At 47.1% G+C, this 23,718-nt stretch overlaps 2 protein-coding genes across 2 annotated transcripts in view; both read left to right on the forward strand.

The window, feature by feature from the left end:
* Window positions 1–332: 332 nt before the first annotated feature.
* Window positions 333–515, forward strand: LOC116762934 (ATP synthase subunit ATP5MPL, mitochondrial-like). Its single transcript, XM_032650549.1, has one exon. It carries the CDS (start codon window positions 333–335, stop codon window positions 513–515), a length of 183 nt encoding a protein of 60 aa, XP_032506440.1.
* An 8,854-nt stretch (window positions 516–9,369) lies between these two features.
* Window positions 9,370–23,718, forward strand: part of IL17RD (interleukin 17 receptor D) — a 62,098-nt gene continuing 47,749 nt past the window's right edge. Inside the window, exon 1 of the mRNA XM_032647311.1 lies at window positions 9,370–9,544. Coding sequence (XP_032503202.1) covers window positions 9,419–9,544 — 126 coding nt within the window. The 5' untranslated portion in view covers window positions 9,370–9,418. The remainder of the gene's footprint in view (window positions 9,545–23,718) is intronic.

The raw sequence follows: 23,718 nt of genomic DNA on the forward strand, positions 1-23,718 counted from the left end.
CCTTGAGCATGTTTTTTTTCCAGTGCCTTACACAGTGCCTGGCATACAGCACGCACTCAATAAATGCTAAATAAACAGTTGATTATGTAAATGCCAGTTACTGTGATTATGCATTCATATATGTCACAAGCCATATCATTTAGGTTCAAGATGGTACTGGAGAAAACAAACAAAAAACCCCAACAAATCTGGTGGAAGAAAGTGAATGGAGAGCTAAAAATTCTAGGTACTATAACTGGAGAAATAAAATGGGTAAGAGTGCCTGTGTGCTCAGTGACCCTTCAGAGTCGTTGGAGTGTGTTGGGGCTGCCTGAGCTTGGTCCTGCACCAGGATGCTTCAAAGCCTTATTGAAAATGTGTGGATCCCCATGAAGCCCTACTGTACCCAAGTTTACCAGAAGATTTGGGTAGGAATAGGATTGATGGGCTTCATCATTTATAAATTCAGGAGTGCTGATAAAAGAAGCAAAACCTTGAAAGCTTCCAGTCCTGCACCTGCTCATGGTAATCATTAACCAGCTTTCCTTGCACAAGACATTGGTCTGACTGTGTTGAGGGAATGTGGGACATCGTGTTGACTTGCAGCAGTCCCACTGCCCTCGTGCATGAACAAACGTACCTGTGAGACCCCCCGCCCCCCCGCCAAAATGACTAAGAGTTGGCATGATTGCTCCCAGTTGTGTATTGACCATGTTTCATTTGAGTGTCTCAATGGGGCCTCTTTTCTCTTGACGTCTGTGACCTGTCTGGGATCTTTGTTTTTGGATGCTGATGGCCCAGTTTAAATCCTAACCTGCTGACATAGCACGTCCATTTCCTTAAGAATGATTTTAGAGGAGCCAGGAAAAGCTGATTGTGTTTGAAAAGTTCAAACAAACTTTAAAAAGGCATTTGGAGGAAACTGAAGAAAACTTCAAAAAACTATTCCTCAGCGAGACAAGAGAAGAAATTACTTTCTTTAAGCAAGAACAGGGTATTCTGAAAAAGGGACCTAAATAAGAAAGAGCTGCTATAAGATATTAAAAAATATAATAATTGAAATAAAAATTCATTAGAGTTTGAAGATCTAGTTGAAGAAATGTTCAAAAGCATGGAACAAAGTGACTAGGAGATGGGAAATAGTAGATAATAAGAAAATTGGAGGATAGGGAATTCCCTGGCAGTCCAGTGGTTAGGACTCGGCACTTTCACTGCTGGAGGCCCAGGTTCGATCCCTGGTTGGGGAACTAAGATCCCGAAAGCCGCACTGCCCAGCCAATTAAAAAAGAAAAGAAAAGAAAATTGGAGGGTAAACTTAGCATACCTATCAACCAACTTAGGATTTCCAAAAAGAGAGTAAACAGAGGGAAAGGAAAGGAGGAAGATATCAAAGAAATACTCAGAAGGGAATTCCCTGGTGGCCCAGTGGTTAGGACTGAGTGCTTTCACTGCCATAGCCCAGGTTCAATCCCTGGTCGGGGAACTAAGATACTGCAAGCTGTGTGGCTCAGCCAAAAAAATTAAATTAAATTAAAATTAAAAATAAAATAAATACTCAGAAGAATTTCCCAGAAGTCAAGGGGCACAATGAATGAAGAGACTCATCCCTGTGAATCTTCATGATAACAGGGATAAAGAGAGAGGCTTAAAAGCTAAGAGAGAGAGAGACAGACAGAGAGACTGACTGACTTTCAAAGGACCAGGAATAAAAAATGCGATCGGATTTCTAAACCTCAACCTCAGGATCTAAAAGACAGAGGAGCAATGCCTTCAACAGTCCAGTGGAAAATTACTTTCAACACAAAATTCAATACCCAATCAAATTATTAATCAACCGCGATGTTTAATGAAGATGTTTTCTAGACATGCGAGGTCTCACAAAATTTACCTCCACACCTTTTCTCAAGAAGCTAATGAAAGATATGTGCCACCAAAATGAGTGAGAAAACCCAGAAAGAAACATAACCTAGGATTCCAGCACAAGAGAGAAGGAAGGGTATGACAGCTGGGCAGCAGACCTAGAGAAAACCCAAGCCTGACTGGGGCAGGAACATGGGGACTCCAGGGGGGGATGCTCCTGGAATAAAATGGAACTGGGAGAAAAGCTGATGCCTCTGCCCTTGTGGAAAGTTGTATGGGAAGATTTAACAAGGAGGGCATAACACAAAGCAAAAGTCTTTTAAAAAGGTATATACTAAGTACACACACACACACACACATACACACACACAAAACCCCAAAATAGTTGTATCAAGAAAGGAAATTCCATCGTCAAACACTGTTTGCCTTAAAGGTGAATAATGTTTCATATGGTCATAATAATATAGACACTGAATATTGACTTAACTAAAATTGTAATATATCAGTCAGGATCCCAACAAGAAACAGCTTTTTTTTTTTTTTTTTTTTTTGCGGTACGCGGGCCTCTCGCTGTTGTGGCCTCTCCCATTACGGAGCACAGGCTCTGGACGCGCAGGCTCAGGGGCCATGGCTCACGGGCCCAGCCGCTCCGCGGCATGTGGGATCTTCCCGGACCGGGGCACGAACCCGTGCCCCCTGCATCGGCAGGCGGGCTCTCAACCACTGCACCACTAGGGAAGCCCAAGAAACAGCTTTTAAATGGGGTAATTTGAGGAGAATTTCAGAGATTGCTTGAGCAGTGAAAAGAAACTACAAGCGAAAGCCATTATTCCTGCCCCACCACACCTGAGAAGGCAAAAGTGGTGGAGCCGTTATCAGAAACAGAAGAGAACTAAAAAAAAAAAAAGAAGAGAACTAAATGGAGAGGGTGCTGAGAGTGGAGCCGAGGATGCAGCAACCTAATAGAAGTAACTGAGGGCATGGGCATCTCTGCTCACTCTCCCTCCCCACTCCAGCTGCCTGCCTATGCCCTGCAGTGTCCCAACCCACCCAGAAGCCCTAGAGTAAGAGAGCCCATTGATGTGGTCCATACAGGTCAGAGTGGGTCTGGAAGGGCTGAGGGAAGACATCCAGCACAAACCTCAGTGGGGGACTAGAGGAAGGGAATTTAAAGAGAGCACAATCCGCGTGTGTCATAAAGAGCAGGAAATTAGGAGCCAGTGTCCAAACTGGTCAGTCAAGAAAGGCAAGATCAGCATAGGACTTAGAAATATGGCAGCAAATGCCAGAAAACAGCCAAAACTGTTGAAGGAGGGTGCTCTGGGGAGTGTGAGTGATAAGGGACAGTCCAGAGGACTGCTTTTCCATTATACATCTGTTAGTACTAATAAGCCTTTTTAAACTTTGTACACGTATAATTTCGATTAAGGTAAAAATTAATAATATTCATTCTAATCATGAGAAAAACATCAGGCAAATCCCAGTAGAGGGGCATTCTACAAAATATTGAATACCTAACCAATGGTCTTCAGAATTGTCAAGATCATCAGATACAAGGAAGTGTGAGAAACTGTCACAGTCAAGAGGACCCAGAGACATGGCAACTAAATGTTATGTGGTATCCTGGATGGGATGCTGGAAGAGAAGAGGGGCATGAGGTAAAAACTAAGGAAATCTGAATAAAGTATGGACTTTCACTTATGATAACTTATCAATATTGGTTCATTAATAGTTACAAATGTACCATACTAATGTAATTTGTTAATAATAAAGGAAACTAGGGGCAGGATATATTGGAACTCTCTGTACTATCTTCTCAATTTTTCTGTAAATCTAAAATTTTTCTACAAAATTGTCTTATTAAAAATAATAAAAGAGTTTACAGTAGAAATAACCTTAAAAGACCACAAGAAAATTTTATGAATTTTATATTATTTGTATGATTTGGAGCTTTAGTAGGGCTGGATGTTTTTCCAGGCTTTTAAATTATTTTTGCATTCAAGACATTAAATCCCAGAATTTCAGCAATGATCCTGGTTATTCATTCATTCAACAAGTATGTGTCAAATGCTGACTACATGCCAGGTAGTACCCTGTGCTCAGCACTTGGGGTACCAGGACCTTTTCAAAATACAGCCCTGCCATTGTCTTTAAACCCTTCAGAAGCTGCTGGGTACTCTTAGGTTCAAAATAGGGCATAAAGTTCCATCTGCCTACCACTGCCAGTCATTTTTCCACACCTCTCTTCTCTCCAACCACACTGGCCTCTTTTGTTCCTTGAAGATGCCACCTTCCCTGCTGCCCCAGGGCCTTTGCCTATGCTGTTCCCTCTACTCAGAATACTCTTCCTCTCTCTGCTCCCCTCACCTTTGCCCAGGTAACTCTTATACTTGGAATCTCAGCTCAGGCCTCAGTTCTTTCTTTCTTTATTTATCTTTCGGTCTTCTTTTTTTTTGGCCACACTGTGTGGCATGCGGAACTTCCCCCACCAGGGATCGAACCCATGCCCCCTGCAGTAGAAGCACGGATTCTTAACCACTGGACCACCAGGGAAGTCCAGGCATCACTTCTTTAGACACAATCCATCTACTTGTAATTATCCCCTGGTCATGTGGTTATTTGAGTAATGCCAGTGTCCCCCATGGAATGTTTGCTTGTAGGTTCTATGACAACTGGGACAGTGTCTTGTTGGGGACAGTGTCCGTGTTGTTCACACTGGTCCCCAGCTTTTGGTGTAATGCCTGATATGGTGCAGGGACTCTATGAGCACTTGTTGAATGAATGAATGGTAAACAGGTTATGGTCCATAGCCTTCCAGTCTATTGCATATCCAAACCAGGGTGTGAGCTCCGGAAGGAGACAAGAGGAGGCCATCTCCCCTGGCTACTGTCTGGATTCCAGCTGCCCCTGGGCCTGCCTCCATCAGGTCCTGGTTTACAACTCATAGCCATTTGCTTACTTCAGATTTACAAAAACCCACTGAGGTCTGCATCCATGTCATTCCTATGTGGCCATTAAGAAAAGTGACATCCAGAGAGGTTAACTGAATTATTGCCCAGAGCTACACTGTTACTGAAAGCCCATATTTAACATTCTTTTCTTACCGCCTCCTGAACTCTACTTCCACGCAAACTTAGCACCAGCTCTGGGTTAACAGCGAGCATTTGCTCCTGCATCTGGGCTGTGCCCTAAAGTGTTGTGTCCTCGCGGCGGCGCAGTCCGCGATTGTTTGGGCGTCTCCAACCTGGACCACGCGCGCCCTCTGGCAGCTACAGTGGAGACTGGGCTCCCCGCGCTTCAAAAGAAACGGGAAGTGGCAGTGGACGTGTGAACTCCGTGTAATGGCCACGACACTTTGGGGTGCGTGTACGAGGGTTTCGGGGCGCGGGGTTGGGTCGGCCGCCCCGGGTCTGACGCCCGCCCCCGCCCTGGGCCTCTGGGCAGTCTGGGCGGCGACAAGGCCGGCTCCGGAAGGATGCGGGCCGCGCCCCAGGCAGAGTTTGGGGGATCAGATGAGTCTGGGAACTCCTGGCTGAGTCTTGGCTTCCCCATCTGTGAAGTGGAGATGATGACAACTACCCGGTTCGAGCCAAGACTGCCCGGGGCCGAACTGACATCGGCTGGGCTCTCAGGAGTGTATCAGTTCTCCCTGTACTGCTCTCCCCAAAGCCCAGGGAAACTTTCACGCTCAGCCTGCTGGGAGATGGGGTGGAGGACACACTTTACCTTTAATGTCTTGATTAGTGCATAATACGTGTACATAGCAATACCAAAAATAAATTAGAATTTTGGGCCACGGCTTCTAACCACCACCGTTCATTGTTTTTAGTTCTTCTCAGCTGAAAATGATTCAGGATACAAAATGTTTCCATGATCACTTTATCTTTTCTTATGTTTCAGGGGATAATTTGACTCCTAACAAAATCCAATCCTCGTGTTAAGGATTTTTTTCTTATCTGCTTAGGTTCTAGGTAAATTGGGGAAATATATTTGCATTTCATCAACGGCTTAAGGTGATTTAATCTGTTTAATCCCCAGCTTCATTCCAACCAGGGATGGAGGCAGCAACAGTTTCTTGCCCACTGATGTGTGTCAGGCAGAGTACAGGGCACTGGTGGCAGAGAGGTGAACCAGATAGGGAAGATGAGGGGTGGCTTAAATTGTGACTGGGCCACAGACAGCCCTAGCCACGGTGGGTGAAACTACATGTTGTATTTGAGGAGGGCTTCATCCTCTGGGCACCTACAAAACTGGGCTCTGCTGTGGCCTAGAGGAAGGATAGACCGTGGAGGCCTTGTGGAAGCCTGGCCTCCTCATTTTATCTCAGTTTCTAGTACAGAGGTTCACTTCCTGCAGCCTCACAAATATTCTGAAGGGTCACGATAAAAAGAGGGGATGAAAGGAAAAGAATTGATGAAGAAGAGCAGAATAGAGAGGATGTTGCCAAATGCCAATTTATTGCCTCTATTTCCTGACCAAATTTTTCCCTTTGATGTATGTGGTTCTCGCACCCAAACCCCCCCTACCACATGCATGCTTGTGGCCTCCCTAGAAGGCAAACAGAAGGGCCTCTCAGTCCTTGGTCTTGAGGGATGTCATTCTAACCATGTTTTAGACATTTTCTTTCTTGTGTCCTCTGTACTCCTTTAGAAAAGTTGGAGCGCTCTCTAAATTCTGTAGCATATTTTCAGGGGCTGTCAATTGCCAGAGTGGGCAGCGAGCTGTGGGCAGGAGGGAACTCAAAAGTCGGTGGGTAAAAAAAAAAAAAAAAAAAAAAGTCGGTGGGTGTGGAGACTGGAAAGGATGTAGGAGACTTTGCTCTGCTTCCCCAGTCACTCAATCATATGGTGATTGGTGATGTGAGTGAAACTCAAGAAGAAACGTTCTCCTCTCCCCAGTACCTTCCTTAAGGCTCTCCCTCTATCATAATCTCTAAATACTGATCCTTTTTCTGGGGTCCAACTCCAGAAGAAAGGAAGAAGTGCACATGGCCTCTAAATACCTGAGAGCATGGTCCACCTCATTAGCAACCAGAGAAGCCCATTAAGACTGCAATGAGATGTTGAGCAATTTGCCAATTTTAAATGTGCATAATCCAGCAGTTCTGATTCTAGGAATGTATCTTAAGAAAACAGCTGAATAAGTGTATCAAGATAAATGTGTGAGGATATTTTTGAATCCCTGATTATAATAGAAGTCCCTCAGCAGGGAATTGGTTAATAAATTATGGCACATGTCTAGGCTGGAATGTCATAGAGATTAAAGAGCCTAAGGAGCAGGTAGTCTCCTGGTTTCCCGGGTGCTTCACCAACACCCATGTGGTCCTGGCCTCATTTCAGCCCCTGGCACTCCTGACATTCGTGGCCAAACCCCTGACATCCCCAGCTCCCGGCTGTGGGGGTTGGGAATGACCCAGAGGGGAGTCAGGGAGGATGGGCAGAGGTCTGGAAGGCACCAGAGCAGAGAGTCTACAGCTTCCCCACAGGAGCAACGTACCTCATGAGGTCTATTCGGAGAAGGTTACCCTGCAGGCAGCCTTCTGTGGATCCTGGTTCTTCTAGATGACCAAAGCAGTGATGCTGGGTTTGGCTGAATTCCTGAATATCCTGGTGATGAGATGAAAAAATAAAACATTTCCTGTCCCGTGGTGCACATGAACAGGAAATCTCAGCACATGGATGTTCTGGTGGAGTTTTAAAAAAAAATATATATATATATATATATTTATTTATTTATTATTTTGGCTGCGACGGGTCTTAGCTGTGGCACGTGGGATCTTTGTTGTGGAGTGCGGGATCTTTTAGTTGCGGCATGCGGGCTCTTAGTTGTGTCATGCGGGCGGGATCTAGTTCCCAGACCAGGGATCGAACCCTGGGCCCCCTGCGTTGGAAGTGCAGAGTCTTACCCACTGGACCACCAGTTGTTGTTTGGGGAACCCGTCCTCCCTTTCTCTGGCAGCGAGAAAGGGAGGATGGGTTTGGGCAACCACTGTCTCCCACTTCCAGCTTCTGTAGTTCAAGGGAAGCTGGCTCTGCTCCCTGGTTCCAAAGCCAATCACCAGGACTTCTGCTAGCATTACTGTCTACACAAGGGTAGCTTGCTAAGCTTGGGCCACTTCTGCCTCTGCAGAGAGTTTAAGTACAAGGTATGGGTAGGGTGTGCAGAGCCACAATGGAAAATACAGGAACTCAGTGTTAGTAGCAGCTGAGCTGTCTATCACCACATGTAGGCCAGGCAGACAGGAGAGGGAGGGGATTCTAGGCCCTGGAAGGAGAGAGTCGTGTAGAGGAGGCTGCCTTGTTGGACTGGCAAAGGTGAGAGTCTTCAAGGTTGACTGAGACAAGAAAACCAAGTTGAGGTTGAGCGGGGAGATCAGTGTAGCTGGAGCCAAGTAGTGAAGGCAGAGTAGGAAGAGATAACATGGGAGAGGAGGAGGTCATTGCAGATTTTATTCTAAAGGCCATTGAATAAAAGCCACTGCAGGAGATTTTTAATCAGAAGGCAGTGGTCTGACACCTTTTTGGAGATCACTCTGGATCCAAGGTGCAGAAATGCATTGTATTTGGGACAAAAGTACAAGCAAGAAAAGCCCTTTGAAAGCTGTTGTGGAGGAGGTGGTGGCATAGATGAGGGATAAGGCAATGGAGAAGGGTGAAGAGGTGGGATTCAAGAGCACAGAGACAAGTCAAAGGGGGAAGGGTCTTGTGGCGAAGTTGGATGATCTTGGCTACTTCACTCCCAGCCTTAGCTTCCTTTCCCAAACAGAGGTAGTACCCACTTCACAAGAGTAAGTTTGACAAGTGTAATGGTTAAGAGTATTGTTTTTGCCAACCTGGATTTGAATCTCAGATCTGGCAGGTGCCAGCTGTGTGACTTTATGCAAGTCAGTTAACAGTAGATTGTAGCACTTGTTGAATGCTTTTTATGTGTTAACCAGTAGAATCCTCCCCAGACTAAGACACTTTCTCTGTTATTCCAGTTTACAGGGGGGAGGGAACAATAATGGGGACAGAGCAAGTCATTTGTCCGAGGTCCCAGCCAGGATTTCTCTAACCACCACATTACCCTAGCTTTTCTGCGCTGAAAACTGGGATAACAATACTACCGACACTTTCAGGTGTGTTTGAGAGGATTCAAGAAGAGGACTGGCAAATAGTAGGCACTTGTAAATTATTATTTTAACTACCATTATCATTTTTTTGTTTGTTTTCCCGAGTTTTGCAGGGAGCAGGCATTACGTGGAAAAATCCTTGGATTTAAAAAAAAAAGACCTCTCAGGTGAGGGGAAAAAACTGCAGCTGTCGGCTTCTCAAAGTCACTCGGAGATGGGCTGTGCGGGCGTGGCTTAGAGGTCGGGGCGGGGCCAAGAGGAAGAGCCAGACCTAGGGGGCGGGGCCAAAACCCGAGGGTCGAGGCTAGGGGCAGGCCCCGGAGGGAAGGGGCGGGCCGAGGGTCCGCAGCGCATGCTCGGTGGTGCCGCCAGCTCTGCCGCTGCCGCCAGCGCCACCGCCCACTCCGGGCTGGCCAGCGGCAGGCGGCCGGGGAGCAGAGTAGGGCCGGGCTGGGTGAGCGCACGGCCATGGCCCCGTGGCTGCAGCTCTGCTCTGTCTTCTTCACAGTCAACGCCTGCCTCAACGGCTCCCAGCTGGCAGTGGCCGCAGGCGGCTCCAGCAGAACGCGGGGCGCCGACACCTGTGGCTGGAGGGTAAGGAGAGGACAGCGAGTTTCTTGCTGTCCCCCAAAGCGCGGGGGCACAGGTGCTCGCGGGCAGTGGCGCCCGCGTCGACTTGCCTGCTCTCCGCAGAGTGCGCGGTGGGGCTGGGATCCCGCTGCTCCCGCCCTCCTGCGTCCCTCCCTGGTCGCTCGTCTGCCTGCCTCGGCTGGGTTGAAAGAGGCCGCTCGACCCCGGCTTTGTGTTGCTAATGAGGCGCGGCCACTGGCCGGGGTCCGGCTCCAGGAGGGCGGGCGAGAGGGACGCCCGGCGTGGGGCAGGAGTAGGGCGCCCCACCCTTTGTTCCAGGCCCGGGACCTCTTCCCTCTCAGGACACAGGGCCCCGGGCTGGGATCCTCCGAGCTGTTCGCATGCGGGGCGCTTTGGAGCGGGAGTGGGGGTCTTCTTTCGGACCTCCGGTCCAAAACTCTGCAAAAGCCCGGGATTGCCAGGCAGGGGACCCTGAGTGCTGGAGAGGGGTGCGCCCCTCCTCTTTAGGAGCCGCTTTGTTCCTTCTGGGCCAGGCCGTCTTACCCCACTTTCACCCCCCACCTCAGACTCCTGACTTGCTGGTAAATTTTGCTCCCGTATCCAGCCCTTGGAACGGTCTCACGGATGACCCCCCACCTCCACCGCCATCCAGCTTGAGTTGAGGATATTTTTCGTGGCCAAAGGGAGGAATGAGCTTGTCACCTCGGGCAGATGCCCGAGACGAGACTGGAGGGATGCACCGACTTTGTCCTGTGCTTGGAGCCCTCTGCCCCTAACCCAGCGCTTCTTCGATGCCATCTGGGCGATGGGACATGGGGAGGGGGGTGTGCGCGGGGACGCTGCCGTCCCGAGTTTCTATCAGGGCTCCTGGGCTTGGGCGGCCAGAGGACCTGGAGACTGTGTCCATCTGCCCAGCACTCCTCCCACCCAAGCCAGGACCAGCCTGGTGTCAGGGCACTCACGGCCTTCAGCCTTGTGGAGGGGACACCGGTTTGCACTCAGGCAGCCATGGAACATGACCTTGGCTTTTCTCCTGGGCAGCCATGAGCCTCAATTTCTTCACCTGGAAAACAGGAGTAAGTGGGATTTCCTAGTTTCCCTAGCACTACTGCTCTGAGGGATGGGTATGGGGTAGTTCTCTTAGAACAACGTCCACCCACCTCTTGTGGGGTGCTCTGAACGACCTCAAGCAGTTGAGGCCTAGAACCTGACATCCCTTTAGGGGCACAGGCTGGTGCCTCCAGCTCACTTGCCCCGCATTCAGAGAAACACAGTGCAGAAAACGAGGTATGAACCAAGTAGCTGAAATGTCTTCAAACCCAATAGCTATGCTATAGACAGCTATAACCCACCCTCTCACCAACCCCATAGTGAATATAACCTTCCGATTTGAGTAAAACATCACATTTTCTTACTGTCCCATTTTAGTAAAAATACCACTATTCTTGGTTTGTTTTTTTTTTTTTTTTCAATAGATACCAAGTTTTCCTCAGTTTTTAGATCAAAAAGTTTTCCTTAAGGCTTTCCCATGTTGACTTACCAATCCTAAATTTTCTGGATCTAAACTGGTGTGTTGGCTTTTGAATAACAGCATCACAGATATTTTATTCTGCATTTTCATAAGCCGGCCTAGGTGGATCAGCCCAATTTGCTGTTTTTCTGCACTTGCCCAGGTGGCTTCACGTGTCAGTGCAAAGACCTTGTGAAGTTTTAATGCTGTGGGTATAGCCGGGCCCCAGAGGAGCCAAGCTGGCGGTTTTGTGCTCTCTGTGGGAATGTGTTTGCCCCTAAACCTGCACACCCACAGGATTAATGGGGGCCCTCATCCCAGTGGCTTCACATTCATGCTGGGGGTGACCTTCTCAACAGCTCCTACCTTGGCCTCACAGTCCTTTCCTTGGGGTCATCTTCACCTACTTTTTGAATGAGCATGGAAGCCTCAGGGCTATCTCCTGTATTCTAGGCTCTTCCCAACCTGATACGTGGCTCCTTCCCTCCTGGACTGGTCTTTTGATGCATCTGATGGAGCCACCAGCTTTCCCTGACCCAGCTTGTCCACCTGCCTTACATACTCACCTTTCCAACTCCAGCCCCTGGCCCTCCCACCCTGCTCCCTAACTCCTGTGCCCTTCTTGCTGCCGAGGCATGCTTTTTCCCTGCTCCTGGGATAGCTTTTCCTCCCCTGAGAACCCCCTGCTTGGCCTAAGACTCAGCTCAAGTGATGCCTCCTCAAGGATGCCCTCTGAATGCCATTCCCCTTGCTTCGCCTTCTCCTGCAGGTCCTTGCCTTTGGTTCTCACCAGACTACATCAGTATTTGTTCACATCTGTGTCTTCAGAGTAGTTTCTTTAGCCAGACGCTTAACCTTATGTTGGTGAGCTCAGAGCCTGGAGCCCTGTAAATCTTGGCTGAACCCAGTTAGACCCTGCAGCCTTCCTGCTAAATCCTGTATGAAGTGATCGATTTTAAGAAGGGGAGGTGGGGGAAGGGCCACGATCAGAGCAGTGAGCTCCAGTGTCTTCTCCGCAGTGAGCTTTTGTACATGCTACTCCCGCCTGTGTTCCTTCTCTTTACATCTCAACCTCCCCTCTCAGCTCCAGCATCACTTCCTGCAGGAAGCCTCCTCTGCCCCTACCTCCCTAGGTAAGTTTTTACGGAAGTTGCGCTGTCAGAGGGCTGCCCAGTAAGTACTGGTGTACAGTTACTTGGCTATTTGATTCATGTCCGAGTCCCCTACCAGTTAGTGGGTGTTCAGCCCATAGTACTTGGTCTCAGTGCTGACTGAGGTTGCTTACAGTCTAGTTGGGGCTATGTTAACATATAAGAATAAGGGTCGGTGATGTGTGATGCAAGCAAGAGAGGGCTTCCTGTGGGTCTACGTCACACAGAACCTGAGAAGCTGGAGACACAGCAGGATAGAGAAGTGAGCCCTCAGGAGGGGCAGGATCTGGGTGCTGGAGAGGAGCTGAGCGATTGACCCCCTGGCTCTCCAGGGAGAGGTTGTTCCAGGAACTCTTGCCCCTGCAGGAATGTGTATTTTCTCAGGACTCGCAAGGTGACTGGAGCCAGCTAACCCTCAGCAGCTGTAACCCTCCCTTCGGGGCTGCTCTCAGAGGAGCCAGCCTGGTCTAAGTGGTCAGATTTCACAACCTCCCCATTATTAGCGGGGCAATTAAGGGGCCGATATCATCTTGAACACAGCGCAGTGTTTTAGAAATGAATTGTGGGCTCACTTCCTCAACTAGTTTTTTTTTTTTTTTTTTTTAAGTCTCTTAGGGCTCTTGCCAGGTAAAGTTGCTCTTTGAGTAATAAATACAGTTTTCGCAAAGAAGTAACAAGTTGTAAAACTTCCAGAGGGGCCAGCATCCTCATTTACACTGAGTCTTAACTGCTTGCTTCTTGGAAGTGGAATGGTTTTGTTTGTGATGGGTAACTTTATGTTGGTCACTTGCACTGAGGTTTTTTCCCCTCCTCTTGCCTTGCTGGTTGTTTGAGAAGCCTATTTATGGAACAAGAAATTAGGAATCTATTCCCACAGGTTTTTATTTAGTGGCTTTTCCTGCAGTGGAGGAGGAGGGAACATTTCTTGCCTTCTTACCTAGATGGGGTACACCTTCCCTGGTCTATTATCCCTGAAACACAATTTCCACTTCCCCCCCCTTCCCCCACCAAAGTCTGTTCCTTCAGGAATTCAGGAAGCCAGAATGCTGGCATCGTCTTTACAATGAAGTGCAAGTTTCCCATTTAAGGCAAATACTTCATCTCTAAAGGTAGGAAGGAATAGGGTGGTACTTGGAAAAGAAGAAGTTCCAGCTGATTAAAATTTAGGTTCCTGATAAAAGTCCAATCCAAGAACTCTCCTTGGCTGCGGGCCCAGCCATGTTTATTTAATTCTGAATTGGATGTGTTTTCATTCACTTGCAGCTCGTGGCTCTCAAGGCTGCATCTGGTCTGCCTGTCCTGTGGCCGTGTTGTCCATGTTACACATGCTCTTGTGTCTTTTACAGAATTCTTGGTTAAAAACGAGTCAGCCCCGGTTGACACATTTTCAGAGAAACATTTTTATAAGAAGTGTGATGCTTTCTTCCAGCCTGTTTTGCTATGTTAATTTGGGAATCCTTTGGCTGGGGTCCATCTTTCTTGAGCAGCCCTCCCTTCTCTCCCCTCCCCCATCCATCCAATGGACCCGGAGCCCCTGCAGTGCCTGGGGCATTGTGCTAGTTATTAACTCGGGGATACAGCTGGGTGAATGAGACCAGCAACTAAGTTCCGACTGAGGCACCATTTCCTTCCAAACGTGATTTCTCATAGTGAAGTCCAGGGGCTTCCAGTATCAGGATTGCCTTGGGAGCTCGTTAAAATGCAGATTCAAGGCCAATGGGGCCAGAATGGGAGTGAGATGGGGCCCAGGAACTGACATTTTAACAAGTTCCTGTGATGCTCTCAACGGTGAGAATCGTTGCTTTAGGAGACAGGGCTTCTGTGGTCACAAGAAGGAGGCGGGAAGCCACATTCTAAACGTTTAAAATCAGCTTACTTGAAATTACTTCACTGGACTTTTAGAATGTAAAGTGGAGACTTTGTCCGAGCTCTGGAAAATGGCAGGGGTGAGGCTGGCTGAAGGAGGACCTGGGCAGCCAGTCGTTTTGGGTGGGTGTCTCTGGCTTGGGGTTAAAGAGGAGGCTGGGGGTGAAGCGGACCCGACACTTCCACTGGGTTCCTCCCCAGAACAGCTGGGCCTGTCTGGAAAACAGTCTCAGCAAAGAGTAGGGTAGGATCCAAATCATATCCTCAGCCATTCAAACTTTACAGATGGCTTCCTTACAAAGGCAAGAACAGCTAATGCTTTTTTAAGTCTTTATTTTAATTTGAGTATTTTTCATGCTTCATTTGGCCTAAAATGTTTTTTTTTTTTTTCTTTTAAAAAAGTTTTCAAACTGTCTTTCCCTCATCAGTCCCTGAACTTTTCACATACCGTGCCCCGGCAGATGTCTGCTGCTGCTGGGGCCACCCAGTCAACAATTAATTGTTCCTTTCATTCCTTGCTGCCTCTTGTGTCTGCCCCGATGGATGGGTTTTTAGGCTTCTGGAAGCTTGGGTCCCCCATCCTCAATTTGTAAGAGAATGGGCTGAGGCAGGGGCTCAGGTATCCCCAGAACTTGACAGGCTAGAGTGGGGGACAGCATCTCTGGAGCAGACCTCTCTCCTGCCACCCTACTCCGGCAGCCAAGACCATTTCCGTTTCACATCTCCCCCAGATTTTGAGGTTCTTCTGCCCTCAGCAAGCCCAAGGGACCTGTCTGTGTTGGTGCCACAGGCCCCATCTCCAGGCAGCCCAACTTGCCTGGCTGGTGGGAGGCAGTGTCCTCCTGGGCAGTGTTTGTCTTGGCTGCCAGGATGTTCTGAATGGGCCTGACACACGATTAGGTGACTGATGGCCCCGTAACACATTGTCTCCTCCAGGGCCTGAGGCCTTTGAAGCTCTTCCCTGTGGGAAGTAGACTATTTGCTCTATTAAAATGCCTTGGTATTTCCTCTGTTTAACCACAGGCCACTTCCTCTCTGCCACTCTAAACCCGGCAGGGCCACCGGCTGATTGAAAAGACACAAGCCCAGGAGTGATCACATCCTATTGAAACAGATAGTCTTACTGCAAATTAAAGCTGGAGCAGGTCTCTAAGAGGAAACCCAATCTACTGGGGATTCGTTGACATGGCTCCTTATCTTGCTCAGAATTTAGCCTGTTGATGTCATTCACACTTAAAGCCCTGAATGCTTTTTTTTTTTTTTTAAGAAGGGAAGCCTAAATTGTAACCAAATTAGTGTGCATTTCATCTACATACGGCAGGTTAAAGCGATTTGATCAACTGAATTTCTCATTGTGTGAGTTGAGAACTCTTCAGTGTCTGGGAAGAGCATGATGTCTATTCATAGAAAACCATACTTGGCTTATTCTCTGCTTGCAGATTCTGTCTGCTTGTTCTCACGTGTTCAGAAGCCCAAGTAAAACGTTTATAGCTTAAATAATACCAAGAATATATCTGGGAAGACTGCCCCTCATGCCTTCCTGAGCAGTATCTGGGAACGGTTTAATTATTAACGTGAGGCATGAAACTAAAAATTGAACAATTGAAAAATTACCTAAGTAACAAAGACTGACATGACATTTAAACTCCATCTGTACCCTGTTTCTTCTGAAGGGGCCTAAAAATGGAATAGCTAGTCTCTAATGAAGACTATTATATTTTTAAAATTTATTTATTATATTTTTATTTATTTTTGGCTGCGTTGGGTCTTTATTGCTGCATGCAGGCTTTCTCTAGTTGTGGCGAGCGGGGGCTGTTCTTCGTTGGGGTGCGCGGGCTTCTCGTTGCGGTGGCTTCTCTTGTTGAGGAGCTCTAAGCACGCAGGCTTCAGTAGTTGTGGCTCGCGGGCTCTAGAGCGCAGGCTCAGTAGTTGTGGCGCAGGGGCTTAGTTGCTCCGTGGCATGTGGGATCTTCCCTGACCAGGGCTCGAACCCGAGTCCCCAGCGCTGGAAGGTGGATTCTTAACCACTGCACCACCAGGGAAGACCAAGATTATTATTTTAACATTTGCAACTCCATTGTTCAAACCATCCATGATAAAAACAGCTTTCCTTTTCTTTGGTTCCTTGTTTGGAAATGTTGGGGGAAGGTGGATGTAGCTAATTAAGGCTACAACGTTTAAAGGGGGGACTTAATAGGTACCAGCTGTCCTCAACAAATCACTGGATGGATGACAAAATAAAGATGTGATGTGAACACACATGTAATTCTCTTCTAAAACGGAAGTTGGCCTGTAAATTGTGTGATTTAATAGGGTAAATGCGAACTACCTTTACTATGCACTTTTAAGAAGAATTTGTTTTATAGTAAACCTAATGTCTTATTTGCATAAGGCTGGTACATTAAAAGTTGAAATGGCAGGACAGATGGCAGGTATTGTGGGAAGTTTAATAAATGATAATTTTATTGTATGTTTCTTCATTCCAAACCTCATCTAATAGGCATTAACCATGAGGCTTTTCATTAAAATTACTACATTGTAGGGGAGCTTGCTTGAACTTATCAGAAATGCCTATAAAATTGAAGCAGTGACTTTGAAAAGAGAATGGAAATTGGTAACATTAATTAAAATGTTCAGATGGATATTTACCTTTCACACATTAAATGAATACTTCAAATGAATCCTTTTGAAATCATAAGGGATTAGGCTTTAACTATAACGTTTTTAGATTTTGAAAGTCCTTTATTCCCTTAAAAACTAGGAGTTTTTCCAAGTGTTCTGTTTTGTCAGTTTTGTAGATTTTCCCCCCAATGAATGGTAACCCTTTAAAAAATGCTGGCTGTGGCCCCAGACTTCTGTTCTAAGCTGGACTGTTTTACTTGCCAGTGGGAGGGCTGATGGGGATAGAGGGAGGGTTTCCTTGTAAAGAAGAGGTACATTTTCCTGAGATGCGCCATGTGGTTCTCTGTGATTTTATTCTGTGCAGGTGATTTCTGGCTTCTCTTCTCCTGAAAAGGGTTTCTTCCCCTTTTATCTGAGGAAAATGCAATGCAGTCCAGACCAAATGCAGGAGCAGTCAGCCTGAGCATGGTCCCTGTTGAGTGACAGCTTATCGCCTCCATCCTCTGGAGGGGGCACATTTGCTCTGGGTGGGGCCCAGGCCCTCGCATGGTTAGGATTTGTTGTGACTGCTCGATATCTGAAGTTCGCAAAGACTTATTTGGTGTGAGGAGGCAAGAGCAGCTCCCATGTCAGGCTGTGGTTAAACTGTAGTTACGTTTTCTGGGAAAACACGAAGCGGAGTAGGACCAGGCCCCCGTCTGTAGGGGCTTCCTATCCAGGCGGGGCTGCAAGACAACTCCCCGTCCTCGCTCTGCCTTGTCCACTCCTCCCAGAGTAGCATGAACCACGGTTCCTGCTGCCCCTCATCCCAGAACATTGCATCTTATGCACTGGCCAGTGTGAGAAGCAGGGTGATGCGGAGCAGACGTCTGAGGTGCTGCTGGGCGCCCACCTTTGGAACTCTGGCTTTTTAGCCCACGTCTCAGTTGGTTCCCAGTAACTCTGGCTACTTGCTTTGCCTCAGTTTCCCCTGCTTTGGAGGAGGCCCGCCTTTCCCCGGGAGGCTTCTCCACAAAGCCCCCTAGGCTCCCTGTGTGAATTTCACCTTTGCCAGGAAGCCTGCATTTAGTAAAGTCAGACTCACCCCATCATGCCTCCAGATTTAGTGGGATGCATTCAGTCTTTTGCAGTGATGCAGCGAAGAAGGGGAATCTTGATTTGCTTATGAAGAAGACACTTAATTTGGACGGTTCAGAGGAGGCTTAGAGGGAGGGATCAGATGGCTGAAGAAGACTGGCCTCACTGGGGGGACTTTGAGTGCGCCCTCTGGCGAGTGGAGCCAGGAGGTGGGGACAGTTTGGGCAGAAGGAAAGATGTGGGTGCGAATTCCCTGGCGGTCCAGTGGTTAGGACTCGGCACTTCCACTGTGGGGCCCGGTTTCCATCCCTGGCTGGGGAACTGAGATCCTGCAAGCTGCAAGGCACAGCCAAAAAAAAAAAAAAAAAAAAACAGAGAGGAAAAAAACAGAAAAATGTGGGTAAAGCTGGAGGAGGTCGGCTCATTGGAGGCAGTGGAAACAAGAAGGCTGAAGACAGAGGCTGGGACTAGATAAAGGGGTGCCTTGAATTTTGCCTACATGTACTTGTCAGGGATGGTGAGGCTTGGAAGGTTTCTCCAGCAGATGAATGGCTTGATAGGAGTGACCCTCAGCAGCCATTCCTTCATTCAGTGAGTATTTGGCGTTTTCTATGTGTGAGGCCTGGTCTCTGGAGCTTAGATTGTAGTAAAGGAGACAAATAGGATAACAAACTACCAGACCTGCTCTATTTAAAATAGCAACCACTGCTGTCTCGCTCACCTCTTTTCTTCACTTGAGTTTTCTCTACAAAATTTTTTTACCATGAAACACACAGGAGTGTTTTCTTGTCTGTCCGTGCATCTCCTTCAGTGCACTGTCAGCTCCCTGGCAGCCGGTCCTTGATCTGCTTCGTTCCCTGCTGCACCAGGAGATGGGTGGCGGTGCATAGTCGTTTCTCCCTACGTGTGACTAAGTGCTCTGAAGGAAATTAAAATGGGGTGATGAGAGCGGGTGAGCTCGGTGGCCTCTCTGAGGAGGTGACATGTAAGGCGAGCAATTGTAATGACAGTTTCCTCTGAAGTTCTATAGTTACCTATGTTCTATTTTTTAAAAAATTTTATTTTTATTGAAGTATAGTTGGTTTTACTCATGTTTTGTTAACATTGGTGCATCATGTGGCATTAGGTGCTGAGAGTAGCATAAAAATATGCTCGCCTTCATTCACACCACAGTTTATTGGCACTGTGTCCTCATACTGGCCAACTGCTAGGCTGTAGGACAGATTCGCAGGGAATGAGAGAGGCAGTGGTTAGGGCTGGTACTGGATGGGAATCACAGTTGGCAAAGTGTTGGTTGCTTGAAGAGGGGATGTTTAGACTGTCCAGGTTGTGCTGCACCGTGGATAAAAAAATGTAAAAAATGACTGCTAAGCGCTAACTAAGCATCTTGGTTTTGGACTTTACGACACAAAGTGAATGAAATGACTCTTACTCCCTGGCAGCAGCCCTTAGGTGGTATGACAGCTTGGTCTTTTTAACAGAGATACAGGTCTCATTTTCTTTCGGTCCCCTCTGGTTGTGAATGCCTTTCATTTTCTGAAGTCACTCGAGGGTCCATCCAGAATCAAAGATGCTCTTTGCCGCCTTTCCAGGGCTGTGGGTTTGCCGGCCAGCTGTGGTAATGAGGTTTTGCCCAGCTTTGATTTTCATGCCTTGCCTCCCTGTGGGAGGAACTAGATATTTCTGATCTTACCTCTGCTCATATTCAGATCCAGCCAAGCAATCAGTGACTTCCCGGGCTTTTTTGTGGGAGACTGTGGGAAAAGTCCTGGTTGGCTGGCTATGAATTAATGAAATCCTTAGAAGGGTTCACTAAAGATAGCTCCTGTGGTTTAAAAAAATAGCATTGCCTTTTTAATTTGAGAAAGAGGTCATGGAGTTTTACCAAAATTAAGCAGAGAAAATGTAACATCTGGTTGTGCTGCCTGAAGACTGCTGCAGTGGGGGGCTGGAGTGGTGGGTTCCGAGTGTCTGGCGCGCCCAAGGTGACTGCCAACCAGGTCTCTCAGGGCTGCTCTGGACACGCAGGCTGCCTCATTGTTCTCCTCCCTGGGTTTTGAAGCTTGAGACACAGAAATTCTATCCCAACATCTTTTCACTTGAGCACATTTCCCATCTACTGAGCTTTCTTCCTTTTGCTTAAAGGGTCACACTTTTTTTTTTTTCCCCTTTAAGTGCACAGTTTTCAAGTTGGAGATTAGGGTAATCATTGCTTTTATCTCATTAAAAAAAGATTGGGGTAGATAATGGGGGAGAGTTTGGGTGGAAGGCAGGAGAGTTTTAAAGAGCAATTCTAAAAAGTTTTTAAATTAGTAGGAATTCTGATAAGAGGAGAAAGAGAATGATAAATTGCAGAAGAGTTTTAGGGAAAGGCATAAAGGGGTTTTAAAAGGACCTGTTCCTTGAGAGGTTACCTGGTGGTCAATGGTTAAGAACCTGCCTGCCAGTGCAGGAGACACGGGTTCAAGCCCTGGTCTGGGAAGATCACGCATGCCGTGGAGCAACTAAGCCCGTGTGCCACAACTACTGAGCCTGCACTATGGAGCCTGCATGCCACACCTACTGAAGCCCAGTGCCTAGAGCCCGTGCTCCGCAACAAGATAAGCCACCACAGTGAGAAGCCCGCGCCCTGCAACTAGAGAAAACCCACGCACAGCAACGAAGACCCAACGCAGCCATAAATAAACTATTGCCTTTTTGGGGAAAAAAAAGGACCTATGCCTTTTTAAAAAGCAGAAACTTAAATGTCTTAAATGTCTGCCATGTGTACATACCCCCTCAACCACTACCCAGTTAAGTGAATAATAAGTTACACTACTATGGGTTTTAAAATTTTATTTTAGGGACTTCCCTGGTGGTGCAGTGGTTAAGAATCCGCCTGCCGATGCAGGGGACACGGGTTCGAGCCCTGGTCCGGGAAGATCCCAAATGCCGCGGAGCAACTAAGCCCGTGCGCCACAACTATTGAGCCTGCGCTCTAGAGCCCGCGAGCCACAACTGCTGAGCCTGAGTGCCACAACTACTGAAGCCCGCGTGCCTGGAGCCTGGGCTCCACAGCAAAAGAAGTCACCGCAACGAGAAGCCTGTGCGCTGCAACGAAGAGTAGCCCCCGCTCGCTGCAACTAGAGAAAGTCCACATGCAGCAACAAAGACCAAATGCAGCCAAAAATAAAAAAAATAAATTTTTAAAAAAAATTTATTTTAATCCTGAATCTATTCTGTATTGAGACTTTATACTTTGGGGTGTACATTTTCTGAAACAGGAAGATGAAGCTGTTGCTGCCCAGCCCCCACCCAGACCAGCAGGCAGCCAGTCAGCTATACCTGGGGCTTTACTTTACTCTCTCCCCTATATTTTAGATTCTGAAAATTTCAAACCTATAGAAAAGTTGAAAGAACAGTGGGGTGAGCACCTATTTCCCCTTAGCCTAGAGTCACCAGTGCTTTGCCTCACGTACCTCAGCTGTACTCCTAAATATCCTTCATGATTTCTTTCTGAATCACCTTCCAGGATTCAGACAAGGGCCACTCGCTGCTTATAGACACCTCCTGTCTCTTTAGTCTCCTTTAATCTAAAGGAGTCCCTCCACTTCTTTTTGATCCTTTATAACATATACATCTGAAGAGTCAAGGTCACTTGTGGTATAGACAGTCACACAACTTGGATTTCTGATTGTTTCCTCATGATTAGGGTCAAGTTAAATATTTTGGCAAGATCCCTCTAAAGGTGAGAGTGTGACACTGTTGGATTTTAGATATCAATAGGTAACAAATATAGGTGCAGTTTTAGCAAAGAGCAAAATACATTTTTTCTACTTGAAATTGTACATTTAACCCAGTTTGGTCTTGTGTTATTTGTCTTTTTTAAAAACACAGTGCTTTACAGTAGGGCTTTCCTTTTACTTTACTGAGCGTCCAAAGAAACTGCAGGGTGTCATTTGTGCTATCCTGTAATTTAACTTATTTCCTTGAAGACGATTTGAAATCAGTTGTGCTCTCAAAATTGGGAGTGCTGGATCCCAAGAATGCTTAAGGCTTTTGCTGTTCACCAGGGCTTTTTGCAAACAGTTGTAGATGTCGCCCTCAGCGACCGAGCAGGAATGAGTTCCTATTATAACCTCCCCTTGGCTGGGGCAGGTTTACGGTTGAGTGCTCCCTCACACCCAAACTCAGCCACTTCTTTCCTTTGTGCTAAGAAAACAATGAACTTTATTTCCAGAAAAGGCCACTTCACTCAAAACATGTCCTCAATTTTCAGTCTTCTCCTTCTATGATTGTGTATTGCCTAAATTATTTTATTAGAGACCCTTAACAGAGTTTCATTCGTTTAACTTGAATTACTGTCTTCTACCTCGTGGCATGCCTTTTCTTTCTTTTATTTGTCCCTACCCCAGATTTAAAGCCCAAAGACTCAGCAAGTTAATATTGATTATTTTTCAAAGTAAGTTAAAACGTCAAAAAGTGACAAGTTGTTATTCTCCCAGGGTACCAGGGAGACGACAGAGACAAGCCCTGCATCTTTTATTCATAAGTGCAGGGAGCCGGGGAGGGCGCTGGAGGGCCTGTGCACCAGTCGTTTGTTCAGCTTTCAGGACCAGGCCTCCTCCCCTGCTGGCCGTGAAATGTCATGCCGAGATGTAATAGCGGGACATTCAGCGTCCAGAGAATGGACTGCAGAGGTTCAACCCCGCTTTTCATTTTATTTTCTGGCACCGAATCCACGGTCGCCTCCGTGGCCTGACAGCAGAAGGCCAGAAAAGCAGCGATCGGGATGCTGGTAGGGGTGCTGTGCTGGGGTACACGCAGAGCACCAAGGATGGGCCAGGGTGTGCCTTGGGAGAGGGCGGCGGGCTGCCTTTGCTTAGTCTAGTCTACCCTGCTCGAGGAGAGGGTTCTTGTTTCCATGGCTCTTCTACTGTCAGTTTTGGTGGGAGAGGGAGTGTAGAGTGCTTTTGAGTTCAGAGCTCACTCAGGGATAAACATTTCTGTGTAGAGGGCAGTCCTGGGGCAGGGAGCTGAGGCTGTGAGACTCCCTGGGCTCTGACATTTTCTTTAGAAAAAGAGAAATCAGGCAGCACTTGCTAAGCAGGCTTAGAATTTGATTTAGAGCAATAGTTCTCAATTGGGGGTGATTGGGGAATCTCTGGAGACACTTTTGGTTGTCACAACTGGGAGGTGGTTTGCTACTGGCATTTCCTGGGTAGGGACCAGGGATGCTGCTAAACATCTTCAAATGCACACGTCAGCCTTTCCCAGTAATAGCCCAAAATGTCAGTAGTGCTGAGGTTGAGAAAACCTGATTTTGGGGTTCCATTTTAGTATTTGAATTTTTCAGTTCACTTAGCCTTGTAACACTTTTCAATTTCCTTTCTGTTTAACAGAAGCTGCTGGTTCAATAAATCTGCACTCAGGATGAATTTCCATTAAACTCTCTAAGACATATGATTAAACTATTGTGGTGCTCCTTGAAGATATGCCCTGAAAGCAACTACTATTTAAAATGCAAAAGACGATTTTTTTGTTTTGGCCATAATTTGATCAAAGTAGCATAACCTGTGCCTCTGTTTTTGTTACTCACTGATGGTCTGTGGATAACATTACATTTTTTCAGCATGAAACCCAACACTTCAAATCCCTAAAGCAGTCTCAAATTTATGGTTAATAAAAGCATTTATTGTACTGGATGTCATCTGTTATATCACTCTGGGGCTAGAAACTGGCAAGCAGTGGACAGGAAATATTTTCATTTCAAATCGCTTCAATCTTACGGTCTAGGGGCAAAAGTGTCTGATTTCAGGAAAGCCGCGGTGAATAGCATAGTAATGAATGCATTTTTAGTTGATTAAGCAGGCATTCTCTCCCTTTCAAACAATCTTCTCTCTTTGGCTTGGTGGGGCTAAATAAACATGTGATGTTAAACGATAGCATTTCTTGGGTTGGCCATTCTTTTC

The sequence above is a fragment of the Phocoena sinus genome, chromosome 11, assembly GCF_008692025.1.
Source record: "Phocoena sinus isolate mPhoSin1 chromosome 11, mPhoSin1.pri, whole genome shotgun sequence".
Classification (NCBI taxonomy): Eukaryota; Metazoa; Chordata; class Mammalia; order Artiodactyla; family Phocoenidae; genus Phocoena; species Phocoena sinus.